The following is a 15,510-nucleotide window of genomic DNA, read 5'->3' as shown; positions in this document are numbered from 1 at the left end:
GGCCAACTGAAAACCCAACGGATTCGGAAAAAACGTGGAATTTAAAAAACGAATTGTGTCGCAAAATCAAGCACTCACATGCACCGAGAAGAACCAGGTAAACTGCGGCGGACCTCGGCGCAGCAGCGACACCTGGTGGACATCACAGCGCTTGAGCATTAGCATACTAGGGGAGGCATGCAGAGTGCCGTCCCACCCTCTTCGCTCCTGAGAGCCGGTGACGTCACCGAGCTCTCAGGAGCATTACAGCATGCACATTGCCGACTTACAAGGCGGCTGCGCGTGCTATGGTGAGACTTCAGCGATAGTAGACGCAGCCGCCATGTAAGTCGGCGATGTGCATGCTGTAATATGCTCCTCAGAGCTCGGTGACGTCACCGGCTCTCAGGAGCAAAGAGGGTGGGACGGCACTCTGCATGCCTCCCCTAGTATGCTAATGCCCAAGCGCTGTGATGTAGAGACAAGCGCCGAGTGGGTTATTAGCAAAGTTAATAATTTAGAGTTATAATCCATCCATTTTGTTATTTGTTTAACCAAAATATATGTGCCTGCAACAGCTCAGCTACCCTTATGTGCAGGTTAGTGTGGGTCATAATGACCATTTACAAGTGGTAGGTTTCCTTTAAGGGGGAATTTATAATACGATGATGAAGTTGCTGTCCCTCCAGCTGCCGCCTCCTGATGTATCCCGAGGGTGGTTTGATCAGCATATATTTCTACACCAGGCCCTGCTATCTTTCAGTCACGAAACTTTTCAGGCTATAGCTAGCGTCCTTTCCCCCTTCACAACCACTTGACATGGAGGTGGCATAAAAAAAATACTATAAAAATTACTGGCGGTTCATTGGCAACTGCCACAAGTCCTGATAAATATCCCCAATAAAGTTTTATGTGAATATATTTTGTTTAACACTGTATGCACACTCATATAGGAAAGGTTTTTAATCACTATGTAGGACTGCCCACTGGACTCCTAACACCAGAAAAAGCATAAATAACTGACAAATTACTCTTAATCCTACAAATCTAGACATCAATCTGCTAAGCATATCCTGCTACTCACATATGGGACATAATGTTCCCTTTAAGGGACAGATTTCCTTTAATGTTGCCAATTCTGTGAGGAGATTCCATGACTGGAAATGATGTCGCGCTTCTCCTCCCAGTGCAGTCATCAGCTTGGGTCAGTGGCAGGTAATGTGTGCAGAGAGAGTTATTGCAATGTCAGACATTAAGAGGCTGATCTGTCACAACCCTTGAGCTAAATGTACAGTTGTGTTTAGCTTATACTCCACCTTAATTTACATCAAAAGGAAACATTACTAAAATCCATACAAGTGAACATGAGTCAATGTCTAAAACAGAATACAGAATACTGCTGTAACTTGTCACAGACCTCTGTAAACCATTGCATTTATCAATATTATCCTTATTGCAGGTGATCCACGGTGAACCCTCCTGGTGAGTTCTGCTGAATGTGATAGAGGATAAAACACTGTAAATTTATAAAATAAAATGCATAGTAAATTCCCCCCAGACTCCTGGGAGAGATGATGATAGTCCTAAAAACCTCACCCACACATAGTGATAGACAGCTTTTTTTAACATGAAAGATGACGATCATCTTGTGTGGGGTTTTCTCTAGGTTTTCCATGTACGGCAGCCTTTTAGGCCCCCCCCCCCCCAGTCATATGTGGGTTCTAATAGGCTGTCTGGAGTATTCCAGTGTATTATATAGGTGTTCAAAGGATCCAACATAGAAGTCCCATAATTGGGGCCGGCGTTAGGGGGCAGAAAACTGGGCAATCCCCCAGGGCCCCTTGTCTTAAAGGGGCCCCCTAGATATGGACTTTTGTGGACAGAGGATGTATTGCTCCTTTAATACACCATGGTTGAATGACCGGGTAAAGATGCTTATCATCTATTTCCTGTCTATATATCTACCCTCTAGTTGTCTATTTCCCATTTATCTATCCAGCTTTTGTCTATTTATCTGTATATCTTCTATCTACTTATCTTACTATTATCTATCTATCATATATCAATCAATCTTCTATCTGCCTTCTAGTCTATCTCTCTTCTATAATTTTTCTAGCTAAATAATTTACTTTATAGTCATGCATCTAGAAATCTATATATCTATCTATAAATCTATATTATCTTTCATCATCCATCATATCTTCTATCATCCATCTCCCTCTCATCTGTCTTATCTCCTATAAAATTCTCCTACAGTCCCATATTACACATTTCCTTACCCTACTACTGTGTGTAACTACAAAGTGTTATTATTGTGCAGGGATAAACAATACTGTGACTGTTCATAAAATAGTTTTATTTTTGGGCCCCACTTTAAACTGTCCCTGCCCATAATGGGGCAGCATAATAAGTAATTAGTTATGAGGGGCAGCATAGTAAATAATTAATTATAAGGGGTAGTATATGAAATAATTAATTATTAGAGGCAGCATAGGAAATAATGAATTATGAGGGGCAGCATAGGAAATAATGGTGGGGGGGCAGCATAGGAAATAATTAATTATGAGGGGCAGCATAGGAAATAATGGTGGGGGGCAGCATAGGAAATAATTATGAGGGATAGTATATGAAATAATTAATTTTTAGGGGCAGCATAGGAAATAATTATGAGGGGCAGCATTGGAAATAATTATAAGGGATAGTTTATGAAATAATTAATTTTTAGGGGCAGCATAGGAAATAATTAATGGTGGGGGGACAGCATAGGAAATAATTAATTATGAGGGGCAACATAGGAAATAATTAATGGGGGGCAGCATAGGAAATAATTAATGGTGGGGGTAGCATAGGAAATAATGGTCGGGGGCAGCATAGGAAATAATTAATTATGAGGGGCAGTCTAGTAATTAAAGGGGGCAGCATATTTAATAGTTAATTGCCCCAATTAATTCATTAATTTGGCCAATAAATAAAATAGTTCATAGAGGGGTGCAGTATATTAAATAATTAATTGAGGGGGGGCCCAGTGTATTACGGATGCGATCACATGTACCGCTAGCGCTGTGTTTTCAAGGATTTTTTTTATTTTTAAACTTCAGTCCAGCCCTCCAACGGTCCGAGAGGGACAGTGAACGACCCCGTTTGTAAAAAGTTTGGGGACCCCTGGATTAGAGGAAACTTTTATTGAGATGGAATTATCAAGGAAGGTCCTTGATGGCTGAACCATTTAGTTTAATATACGATGTACTTATACTCATCTTCTTACTTCACTTCCATACAATATATTGTGAAATTATTACAGTAATTAGCAGGAGGACATGCAGTACTGTCATAATTTACAGGAGTCTTATAACTGCAGCCCCAGTATTTCTATAATAATAGAAGTTCTAATAATAATAATCACCTCCTGAAGTTCTGCCAATAGAAGCCTAATGGGCACACGTGGCATCGGTACAAAATGATAGCGGATCTATTGGTACGTTATTTCCCAATGTAAACATCCTGTCTTATCATGAATACAGGACTCACTGTTTTACCCACTGACAGCCAGCTGTAAACTCCAGTGGGTAGTGATCTTTACATCAAGTATCAGCTCAAAGGCCGGCTGCAGAGCCTGCGGAAATGGCCCTGAATGTTTATTCTGATCCCACGGATTGCACACAACACACAGGACAGGAGTATAGTATGATGAAATATGATGCAAGGACTCCCTGTCTGTGCCAGTACTGTAAGAACTGTTACAATAATCGCTTTATTGTATCTGCTGCAAAATTGTCAATGCCGAACCTGTGGCAAGTTACAATTTAGTAACATCATTAATGGGACTTAAAGGGAGTCCCCTATGCATTATAATTTGTCGGCCGTATGATGAAGTATAATACACTATGGTTTCCAAAACTGGTGGAGTTGACCAGTCCGGGGTGCACTACCTTCACCATGCAAACACTCACCTTGAATTCGCCTATGCCTCTGTATATATCAGGCAAAGGGCATTGGGTCTTTCATCATATGATAAAGGTGTGGAGTATTGTCCCAAATGTTCAGCAACTCAGGAACTATATACAGTGAATAAGGAAGGAAGACAGAAGCGTAGTCAGGGATAAACAGGAGAACCAGCAGCCAGGATGGAAATAGATTTCTGATGGGAGAAAATAATATTGCATAGCAGACAAGTTCAACACGGAAACTTTTGCCTTGGTTGTGTAATGCACCAAAGTACAGCCAAGCCTAAGTGTAATACAGCCAAGCCTAAGTGTAATACAGCCAAGCCTAAGTGTAATATAGCCAAGCCTAAGTGTAATATAGCCAAGCCTAAGTGTAATACAGCCAAGCCTAAGTGTAATATAGCCAAGCCTAAGTGTAATATAGCCAAGCCTAAGTGTAATACACCCAAGCCTAAGTTTAATATAGCCAAGCCTAAGTGTAATACAGCCAAGCCTAAGTGTAATATAGCCAAGCCTAAGTGTAATATAGCCAAGCCTAAGTGTAATACAGCCAAGCCTAAGTGTAATATAGCCAAGCCTAAGTGTAATACAGCCAAGCCTAAGTGTAATATAGCCAAGCCTAAGTGTAATACAGCCAAGCCTAAGTGTAATACAGCCAAGCCTAAGTGTAATACAGCCAAGCCTAAGTGTAATATAGCCAAGCCTAAGTGTAATACAGCCAAGCCTAAGTGTAATACAGCCAAGCCTAAGTGTAATATAGCCAAGCCTAAGTGTAATATAGCCAAGCCTAAGTGTAATACAGCCAAGCCTAAGTATAATACAGCCAAGCCTAAGTATAATACAGCCAAGCCTAAGTGTAATATAGCCAAGCCTAAGTGTAATACAGCCAAGCCTAAGTGTAATACAGCCAAGCCTAAGTGTAATACAGCCAAGCCTAAGTGTAATACAGCCAAGCCTAAGTGTAATATAGCCAAGCCTAAGTGTAATACAGCCAAGCCGGACTACAATTAAAACAGCACAGTAGAATTTCTAATAACGAGATGGAACAAACCACCAGGGTCAAAAAGCAGGACTAAAGAGGAGGTCTGTTGAAGCACGTCTAGGAAATATACTACAGGCAGTCCCCGGGTTACATACAAGATAGGGTCTGTAGGTTTGTTCTTAAGTTGAATTTGTATGTAAGTCGGAAATGTATATTTTATAATTGTAGCCCCAACCAACTTTTTTTTTTGTCTATGTGACAATTGGATTTTAAAAATGTTGGATTGTCATAAGAACCAGGATTAAAGGGGTTGTCCGAGTTTAAAAAAAAAAATATATATATGTGGCCGGGAGCAGGCTGCCTAAAATAATAAAGATGTACTTACCTCCGGTGCCCTCCAGTATCCAGCGCTGCTGTCGCTCCGGTCCGGGCGCCATGTAAACAAACGCTGGACTGTTGTTGGGTCCGGCCGGAACTGAGTCCAGCGCTGCTCCGGCGGCCATGTTTGTTTACATGGCGCCCGGACCGGAGCGACAGCAGCGCTGGATACGGGAGGGCACCGGGAGGCAAGTACAGCTTTATTGTTTTAGTCAGCCCGCTCCCGGCCACATATAGTTTTTTTTGAAAACTTGGACAACCCCTTTAACAATAAAGCTTCATTACAGACACCTGTGATAACTGTTATAGCTGTTTATTGTAGCCTAGGGCTAAAGGACAGTAAATTACCAACATCCAGAGGTCCGTTTGTAACTAGGGGTCGTCTGTAAGTCGGGTGTTCTTAAGTAGGGGACCGCCTGTAGTTTGTTTTACTTCTCGGGTAAAAACATACATATTTCCATAGCCAAGTTTTAAAAACTTTTTAAAATAAGTCAGTATTTCTGTCCATCTAGGGATATATAGGGTAGACACAAGCCTATGTAAATGTTGTTTTGGGTTTAAAATGTAAAATTATTCAGATGTGTTACACAGTAAATAAACTGCATGCGGATGCTCATAGCTTCATTCTGCATGACACAACTGTTGTAGGACTACTCCACCCATCATAAAACTGTATATGATTCCACCCACAATTATATCTTACAGTTAATGACGGATACCATTTCAGAAATGACAGATTATTGCTTTGATGGTCACTGTGCTTCCCTGTTGCAAACAAAAATAGGATCATCATTTATAGGTTGTCACCATTTATATCTATACTGTAATAATACACAGAGGGAGGTATTTATCCAAAAACATGGCATACAAGCCCTGAAGAGCCATGCTCCACGAATTTCAGACTTTTATGCCACCTCCATGCCAAGTGTATGTGGAGGGGCTTGATGAGTGCAGTGCCTGGCAATGGAGTGGGCTGGTGCAGGGCGTCCGTGACCTGTGCATGCACACTGGGTATAGCCTGCCAGGACCTGGGGAGGAATTGTCCAGGACCTCCGTCCTTAGGCTACATTCACACTGCCACATGGGGGACGTATATACAGCCGACGTATATACGGCAGATATATGTCCCCCATAGACGGCAATGAGCACACTGCGCCCTACGGGAGGTGCAGTACATGTGCGGCACCATGCCACTCCGTACCCCGTGAAAAGATAGGACATGTCCTATCTTTTCATGGCATACGGCGCCATTTATCCCTATGGAGCAGCGCTCACCTCCACCTACTCTCCCCGCGAGCTGCCATGTGCCCGCCGTGCTACGGTACGGCGGGGAACGGCTTTGTGAATCCAGCCTTACATGGCTGAGACAAGTTAATGAACTTCATCAGATAAAGAGTCTCAGGAATGCGACTTCCAAGAGAAGATCTTCCAGAAAACGTGGTTCCATTGGTCCCCGTTTGTGCCCTAATAATAATCTTTATTTATGAAGCTCAATCATATTCCATAGCGCTTTACAAATAGTAGGTAACCAAAAGGAGTGAGGGCCCTGCTCACAAGAGCTTACAGTCTATGAGGGTGGGTATTAGTCTTAGGGCTAGCAGCAGTTATACTGATGGTAGATTAGTTCTACTTAGGTCGTGGTCACACGTCCCGCTAGCATTGCGTTCATAACGCGACGCTAGCGCACAGTTGACAGGCCTCGGCCCGATCGTCTATGCATTACCAGGGAAAAGCATGCGATCGATAACCAGGACCCATTGTCTTGCATTTAAACAATACAAGACACCGGGGCCTGGTAACATAGTGCATGTGGTTCCCTGGAAATGCATATACAATCGGGCCAAGGCCGGTCAACTGTGCGCTAGTGTCGTTATGAACGCAATGCTAGCGGGACGTGTGACAGTGGCCTAACAAGTTCTTGAGAAATTGTTCTTCTACTGCCCTTTTTTAATACCCCGTGATTTTGGTAGTATAGAGTTATAAAAATTATGAGAATCAGTCTGGGGCACTGCGGCTATGTAACTGTAACACCTCAGAGCGCCTCGTCTTATCATTTATTCATTCCCCCGTTCCGCTACCACTACCGCCTGGTCCTGGACGTTACCTACTTTATGCACAGATGGGACCAGGCAGGACGTGTATCGTACGGGGGAGTAAATAAATGATAAGAGGAGCATGCTCTATCTTTTCCTTGTGTACACCACAGAATGGCACCATACCGCTGCCGGGCTGCCATTGCCGTCTATTCGGACATATATGCGCCCACAAATTTGCCACCAAATATACATCCCCCCAGTGTTGTGTGAATGAGGCCTTATAAGAAGTCCCTAGAAGTAGAGTTCCGCAGGAACTGGTTAGTAGAATTAGTAAAACCTATGGTATATATGGTATGTGCTGTAAGTAAGGGAGCCTGCTGATACTTGTGGTCCCCCCTGACTATATAACGAGCCGTGTGGCGCCGCTATGGACATGTATGGAGACTGTGTAAGAGGTGGGAGGCGCAGCTGCTCCGCTCAGTCTCTCACAGTCTCCTGCGGCCCGGAGTGTGGCACAGCTGCGCATGCGCGGGAGGCTGCAGCCGCTGCTTCTCCTTCTCCTTGCAGGGGCTCTGGTGATTGTGCTGGGCCGGAGGTGTCCCGGGGCCTCGGCCTCTCACACTGCAGCAGCCGGGGAGCAGCGGGGAGAGACTTGTCTCCTACACTCCCAGCATGGAGCACTGAGCTCACAGCCCGGCGCTGCCCGCTGTCACTGAGGCCTAAAGCGGGAAGGATCCGCACATCCCCCGGGACACCGGGAGCAGCCGACATCATGGCTCAGGAGAAGATGGAGCTGGACGTGGTGGACATCCCGGGGGATGGAGGCCTCAGGAGGTCCAACAGCGCCCCCCATATCAACGGGCTCGGGTAAGCACTGCAGCCGCTCGCTAGGGGGCGCCCTGCGGGGCTGTGAGTTGGGGGCTCTGTCCTCAGGAATGGGGGTGGTGGGTTGAGTTTCTAAAACGTGTTAGACAATACCTGGAGGTCTCCCATATGTCTCTCTGCAGTCTCATAACACTTGGTTGTACGCAGCTTGTCCTGCTGGGGGCGCTGCAAATACTTAGATACTTTGTTGCTAACATTGTGGAAAACTATTCATGTCTGATCAGGATTACACAGAGCCCCCTGTATAGCCCCAGCCATGTTCTCCCCATTGTGACTATATTTATGGCCAAAAACCCAAATTATACAATCACAACTAAAAGTATGTTCCTTATGTGTGAATGGATTGCTGTGAAGGGGACGGGTACAAAATTTTATGCAACAAATCTGCTGATATGGCGGATGCACTGCAGGTTTTCGGATTGGAATTATGGAGCAAAATGCACATGGATTAGCAAAAACTGCGCCTGCAGAAGGTTTTTACGGATGTAGTGTTTTTTTTTTTTTTTTTTTTTTTAAGTTGCCCAGCACCATGTTCAGTCTAGTAACACATTCTGTGTCCATCGTCATCGCAGTTTAGTGCCCGGACCTGATGATACTACACTTGCCTTATAGTACATCTATACAGAATGTTTTATATGAACACAATTGTGTTTTAATCTGTTCTTTTATGTGTTTTGTTTTATACAGTGATCACTCGCAAGTGTTTCAACCCTATGTAGCACGCGCCCGCAGGAACAGCACTACAGTAGTAAACCGTCAGACCATGGTAAGAGCGGAAGGATAGCTGGAACCTAATATTTGCTAACTTTTACATTGTGTTCACTTGGAGGCGTTTAGCTTTTCCTTTTCAGTTTTCTGTAGATTTGCTTTTTACGTACAAAGTTATAGGGGATTGATTACATGTAAAATTGGCCACGACTTTTTCTATGAAAATAAGCCCATGCGTTAGCCAGATCTCAGTGTGGTAACACTGTAACAGAAGTACCGGTGGTCTCCTGTGACGTGGAGGAGATGATGCAGTGGCCTCAATGGTGCCCAAGATGTCCCTTACGCTACATCACAGGTGTCAAACACAAGGCCCGCGGACCATATCTGTGCCGGGGCTTTGTATTATGCAGCCCGGCTCCCAGCTACTGAGATTATTGGCTACTGTTTTGGGGGCACATTTGCCATAGTGGTGTCTCGGGTCATTTATATTATGTGCAGCTTTGTGGTTGCACTGAATTGGCTGATTTATAATGGTAATAAATGTAACTACTTAACAGCTCGAGTAGACACATTTATACAATAATAAAATGACGATTGGCTCGTTTAAGGCAACCATGAGGCTAATGTGACCCTGTGGAATACAAGTTTGACACCCCTGCTGTACATGATAAATTATTCTGGTCACACTGGTAGTTGCCAAGGACTGGGAGACTTTATAACGATTAACAGCACAGCCTGTGAGGTTTTCTTGGAAAGCTAGGGAACCCCTTAAAGTTTGTTATGCATTAATAACTTTTGCTGATTTCTCCACCCAGGTGCCATCTTCCTCTCCCGTCCGCATCCCAAGCAGCAGACTTCACCAGCTAAAAAGGGTAAGTGATCCCTGATTCACATGACCCTTATACAGAATGTGTAACCTACACTATGGCGGACTCTGAAGAGCAAAATTATCACTGGCTACGGGAAAAACATTTGGTTAATTCTTAAAGGTTGGACTTGTGTCTTTGTTTCAGCTTTATAACTACTATACTATGGAATTACTGATTTGAATTATTGTTTGAGGTTTTTGCCGGCAATATTTGTTTGAATGATTAGACGTGCAATTTATTTGGTACCAAACCTTTGCTGTAAAACTAGATAAGCTGCATAATTTCTTTCCTTTATTAAGGAGGAAGGAGTTGACTTAATGAATCGAGAAACGGCTCGTGAGCGGTAAGTTGGCGTAAAACTAGATTGAGTAAAAGCGCTGACGTTTTTGTTCCATTTGTTGAAAAAAAAAATCAGATTCTACATCAATCGTGTTTCTTCTTATTGTAGTGAAGTGCAGACAGCGATGCAGATGAGCTTATCTTGGGAAGAAAGCTTTAACCTTGTAAGTATTTAGTTTTATGTGTAAAATATACTTCTATTCTTTTGTATGTGCATTACAGTAAAGATGTGCCATACAAGGATGCTTTTTTTTCCCATAAACTGCTCCCCACCTCACCGTGGTTTTGCAGCTTATCTCCCTTTGTTTCTATACATCGGAGCTGCAATACCGAAACAAATATGTCAGGGTTGGCACTTTTTTTTACGGAAGAAAGCAGCCATGTTTTTTAAAGTCTCAGTTAAACCCCCTTAAAGGGAACCTGTCACCATATTTTTCACAAATAAAGCTGGTGACCGGTTCCCATAAAGCCCTTTGAGCTAAAATTTGTTTCCAACACGTTCCCATAAAATCAATGGTATTTTACAGCCAGATACTGAGCGAGTCAGGTGGTGTGTGCTCCTGTCCTCACTTATTTCTGCTCCTCACTATTCAGCACTTCGTCATATGATCAGGGTGATGTCATCTTGGGTCCTTTACCCTCTAACATGTACCAAATCTACCCCATGAATGCGATCACATGAAATCACAGCATGACTTCATGGTCACATGGGGAGGAGTAGTAGTCCATGGAGGCATGGGGAGGAGTAGAAATAAGTGAGGATGGGAGGTCCTCTGACTCACTCAGGATCTGGCTGTTTGCGATGTAGGATAACAAAATTGATGTTTAGCTATTTGAGCTAAAAGAAGGGGGTCATTTAGTTAATAGGCCTCTATGGGATCCTGTCACTACTTTTTTCAATCTGCTTAAAAAAATAAATTCTGTGCCTCCAATTTAAATTGCTGTGCAAATCCTCTGTAAGCTTCATGGCTGCAATCAACCTCCTGCATTCATGTCTGTGTGTTAGACTATAGGATAAGAACACAGCACTAGAGGACGGGTCGTAGAGTGCTAGCTCTGTAGTTAAGAGGCTTTTGTGCTATTACATTTCCCTTTGTCAATTTTCCCTAAACTATTTTTGTTCCTTCAGAGTGACAGTGATTATGACAAATTGGACAAGCCTTCATCTCCAAAGCGTGTTGACTTTGCTCCCGTATCGCCAGCGCCGTCTCCTACGAGAGGAATAGGAAAGGTAATGCCTAGGACAGTAATTGCTCTTATGGTTTGGTTGGCACATGCCAAGTTTTCAGTACTTGAGGATGTGTCTGTCAGGTAACAGGTACTTGGTACCGCAAGATGCCTTATTGGATACCAAGGCTTATGCATGGTGAGATATTGCTGCGTTCTTACTATTTTAAGAACATCTCAACTCTATCCGTGCGATATAATCATAAGGAGTTATCAGGGCATCCAGTCTTTAAGTTAAGGCTGAGTTGTAGTATATCACTCCTACATTTTCGTATTGAATCTGCCAGAGAACTAATATTGTATCTAATATTAAGTTTTATATGTGTCGGATTGATAGTTTACCTTCTTTGTAACCCACAGCAATGTTTCTCTCCATCTTTACAAATGTGTCTGGGCAGTAATGGCTTGCCCCCAAGTCCTATACCTAGCCCCACAAGACGCTTCACTACGTAAGTATCAAATCTTTGCTGAAATCTATAGACAATCTCCCTGCAGTGCTAGAAAGTAAGTTCTCTATAAGTTAGTTTACACATTAGCTGTTCCTATCGTGGTGATAGTTTATACCAAGTGACTTTTAACAGGGCTTCAGCACTGACCACTTCTTGCCCAATTAAAGATCTTTTGTCCATAATGTTTGCTTTTTTGTTTTTTCTTCCTTGTTTTAATTTTGTTAATTTTTACTTCTTCAGCAGGAGGAGTCAGAGTCCTATAAACTGTATACGTCCAAGCGCCCTAGGTCCTATAAAGAGGAAAGGTATTGCATTCTACATATTTTTATTTTACTGTTGTCTGAGTGAACTTTTTTTAATGTTGATTTATAGGATTTGTGTGCATGGTGGATGTTGCTTTTGTGCTTAATACCATGGTACATCAGTGTATCCAAGTCATGCTAGAGAAATGCATAAGGAGTTATCAGGGCTGCCAGTTGTGAAGTACAGACTGAGTGGTAGTGTATTACTCCTACACTACATTCTGTAGATCGCTGTATAGAAGTGTGAGTGAGCTAGTTCGCAGCCTGCAAATTATATGGCAGGTCCTATTCCTGCCCGTCCTTGTGCAGCTGGCTGACTTTCTCTATTGCAACTGGCTGGGAATCGCGTTCCCCTGCTTGTTGACTGTGAAGTGCACACGTTTGCAGTAGTAGTGCTGCATGTGGTAGCTTTTATGCAGTGCATTTTTACCAAATATTAACATGTTTGTTTGTTTGTTTGTTGTTAATAGTGGATATGGACATGGAGACCCAACCAAAGAGGCTCTTTCAAGGAACAACAAACATGCTGTCACCAGACATGACGCATATGTCTGATTATAGTTGGTAAGGTTATGACGGCTGAAGTTTTTTTTTTTTTTTTTTTTTTTTCTTTCTTTCTTCCTTCTCAGATCACATGTAAAAATGTAGCCAATATAGGCCAATTATCTCATTTAAAGGGCACCTACCACCACAAATCTACCTATAAAGGTAGATTGGGTGGTAGGTGGATCATTGGGACGTGAGGATAGCCCTTTTAAGGGCTAATCCTCACGTCCCTGCACTTTTTTGAGAACTTTAATTTGATATTTATTCAAATGTACTTATGTGGCTACCGGGGCGTGGAGTAGCCGCTTATGAGATTACACGAGGCGGCTACTCCACGCCCCGGTAGCCACTTTACTCCTCCTACTCACCCATCTTCGGCGCGCAGCTCCGCGTAGCTGCGCGCCCTCGTCCGGCGAGCCTGCCGTCTGCGCATGCGCAGAAGAGCAGGCCCGCGCCTGCGCGGTCACAACTCCGAAACAGGCGCGGGCCTGCTCTTCTGCGCATGCGCAGACGGCAGGCTCGCCGGACGAGGGCGCGCAGCTACGCGGAGCTGCGCGCCGAAGATGGGTGAGTAGGAGGAGTAAAGTGGCTACCGGGGCGTGGAGTAGCCGCCTCGTGTAATCTCATAAGCGGCTACTCCACGCCCCGGTAGCCACATAAGTACATTTGAATAAATATCAAATTAAAGTTCTCAAAAAAGTGCAGGGACGTGAGGATTAGCCCTTAAAAGGGCTATCCTCACGTCCCAATGATCCACCTACCACCCAATCTACCTTTATAGGTAGATTTGTGGTGGTAGGTTCCCTTTAAAGGTTGTGTTATTTTTAGACATTCCTACAAATGGGCTCTAGTGTATATTTTAGAAATGTGGACATGATCGCTTTGTTACTTTGCCGAATTGGAGACTGCACTACTTGGAGATTATAATGGTTTCTTAATATATATGTAGATGAGTATTGCCACAAAAGTGGCAAATAGCATTTTCTAGTATTGGTCCGCTCTATGATGAAGGAAGATAACAGAATGCGAAAATCTACATTATCTAGGGGATGGCACATTAGATTTACCATATATGCATGAGTATAAGCCGACCCGAGTATAAGCTTGAGGTACCTAGTTTTACCACAAAGAACTTATTGACTGGAGTATAAGCCTAGGGTGGGAAATGCACCAAATAATGTTTAATATTATGTCCAGTTGCAAAGCCCCCCTTTAACAATGTCCAGCTGCAGGCATTACGGCAGAGGCACGTCTATGCTCTCATCCCACCTGCACACATTACGGATTAATTGAACCATAGTGTGCGTGGGCAGAAAATATAGACGTTCCTTGCCCACACTGCTGGGAATCTGGAGCTTTAGGTAAAAGACGAGCCTCGAGGAAGCGGAGAGCAAGTATACAAGTTTGAGTATACACTTGAGTATAAGACAAGTTTTTTTTGTACTCTAGTATATCCTGTACACTATTTTCTCATGAATTATAGATGATCTACTAATGGCTTCAGGAGACCAGTCCCCACATGCTTTTTAGTAAACTTCATAAAGTCGCAAAACTTCTACTAGTCAAAATGTTAAACTTTTGGATGACTATTTTTTTGGGGGGATAAACTATTTGGATTCCTTTCAGGGAATATGCTATATTACATACTGTAACGCAAAGTTCACTCAGTGGTGCAGCCTCCGAGCCTGTAAATAGTGCATGCAAAACTTTGAGAAAAAAGTAGCTCCTGCAACAGTTTTATACAATGCATCTTATTTAGAATGTTCAATGTGAATTAGTAGAAGGTATTTTATTCATAATTTTTTTTTAAATGTATATTATTTTATTTTATTTTTTCCCCTCAGCCTTTCCTCGGACCTTGACAGCAGCAGCAGTATGGGATCTTCATCTGACTCCACTGCTAAGGAAAGCTGCGTGACCGACTCGCCAGCCGTGTGCTCCAACTCCTGCTCTTCATTCATATCACTGGATGATCTGTCGCCCAAGTGAGTGACACAAGACAAGGCCCCCAAACCTGGTCGTTTAAAGACTGTGGCAAATCACCAAGAACCTTGGTCTTCACTGTGTATTAAGTTTTTATAATGTATATAATACATTCTTCTCCTCCTGCTTGATGGACTGTTACAGGACTTGAAAAACGAAGCAGGAGGTTGTGTATTTTGTGTACAGAACAGTATGTACAGGATCTGTGTACATATCACCTGTGTGTCCCAGGTATTTGTCATTTTACAGTGTAGGGTTTTATTTTTTATTTATTTTTAAAACCTGTATTGTCTGCAATCGAGAATGTATTGTCAACGTTTTCTTACTTTTGGAACAGTCGGTTTAATTTTGTTTCAGCTTTTTATACACAGATGGGCCAAAAGTGACTGGCCAGTAAAGTTTCCTTTAAAAAGACAATAACCTATCACTGTTCCTGATGTCTTAAAGGAAATCTGCCATCAAAATCCAGCATAATAAACCAGGGATAGAGTGACTGCAGTAATATCCATGACTTCCTTCCTACTAAAATAAATTATGTTAATGTGGCTCCAGGAGGTGTTACCAGAGCCCTTCCATGCTGTAGCTCCACTGGCTATTACAATAGTGGTAAAGGAGAAGTGCTGGTAGAGGGTCAGACAGTGTAACAGCTTGTGCAGCTACAGGAGGGGCTCTGGTAACCTCTCCTTTTTGGCTCCTTAGCATAATTTTGAAAGTTGATTATTTTATGGATACCAAATATAAAAAGATTATCATAGTCTCAGTGATTGGGTCCATGACTAAGTGATCCTGGTTTATCATTCTTGATTTTGATGGTAGATTTTCCTTAAGGTTATTTAACCCGTGTTCACATCCTATCATGAAATGCTTTCACATGTTTTGTGGC

The 15,510-nt window shown here is 42.9% G+C and overlaps 1 protein-coding gene and 2 non-coding genes across 3 annotated transcripts; all 3 read left to right on the top strand.

The window, feature by feature from the left end:
• Positions 1–7,770: 7,770 nt before the first annotated feature.
• Positions 7,771–15,153, top strand: LOC140078061 (PABIR family member 2-like). The gene is made up of 10 exons (XM_072125861.1): positions 7,771–8,186; positions 8,892–8,970; positions 9,728–9,784; positions 10,081–10,124; positions 10,230–10,284; positions 11,250–11,351; positions 11,708–11,796; positions 12,037–12,101; positions 12,569–12,662; positions 14,489–15,153. Exons 1-10 carry the CDS (start codon positions 8,092–8,094, stop codon positions 14,631–14,633), a joined length of 825 nt encoding a protein of 274 aa, XP_071981962.1. The 5' UTR covers positions 7,771–8,091; the 3' UTR covers positions 14,634–15,153.
• On the top strand, positions 11,480–11,616 carry LOC140101520 (small nucleolar RNA U109). Its single transcript, XR_011850114.1, has one exon. It is a non-coding gene; the product is annotated as a small nucleolar RNA U109 (small nucleolar RNA).
• LOC140101519 (small nucleolar RNA U109) lies at positions 12,176–12,315 on the top strand. The gene has a single exon (XR_011850113.1). It is a non-coding gene; the product is annotated as a small nucleolar RNA U109 (small nucleolar RNA).
• Positions 15,154–15,510: the final 357 nt, after the last annotated feature.

Source organism: Engystomops pustulosus, chromosome 9 (genome assembly GCF_040894005.1).
Source record: "Engystomops pustulosus chromosome 9, aEngPut4.maternal, whole genome shotgun sequence".
Classification (NCBI taxonomy): Eukaryota; Metazoa; Chordata; class Amphibia; order Anura; family Leptodactylidae; genus Engystomops; species Engystomops pustulosus.
Note: the sequence above shows the minus strand (reverse complement) of the source record. Positions and strands in the feature narration are given on the sequence as shown.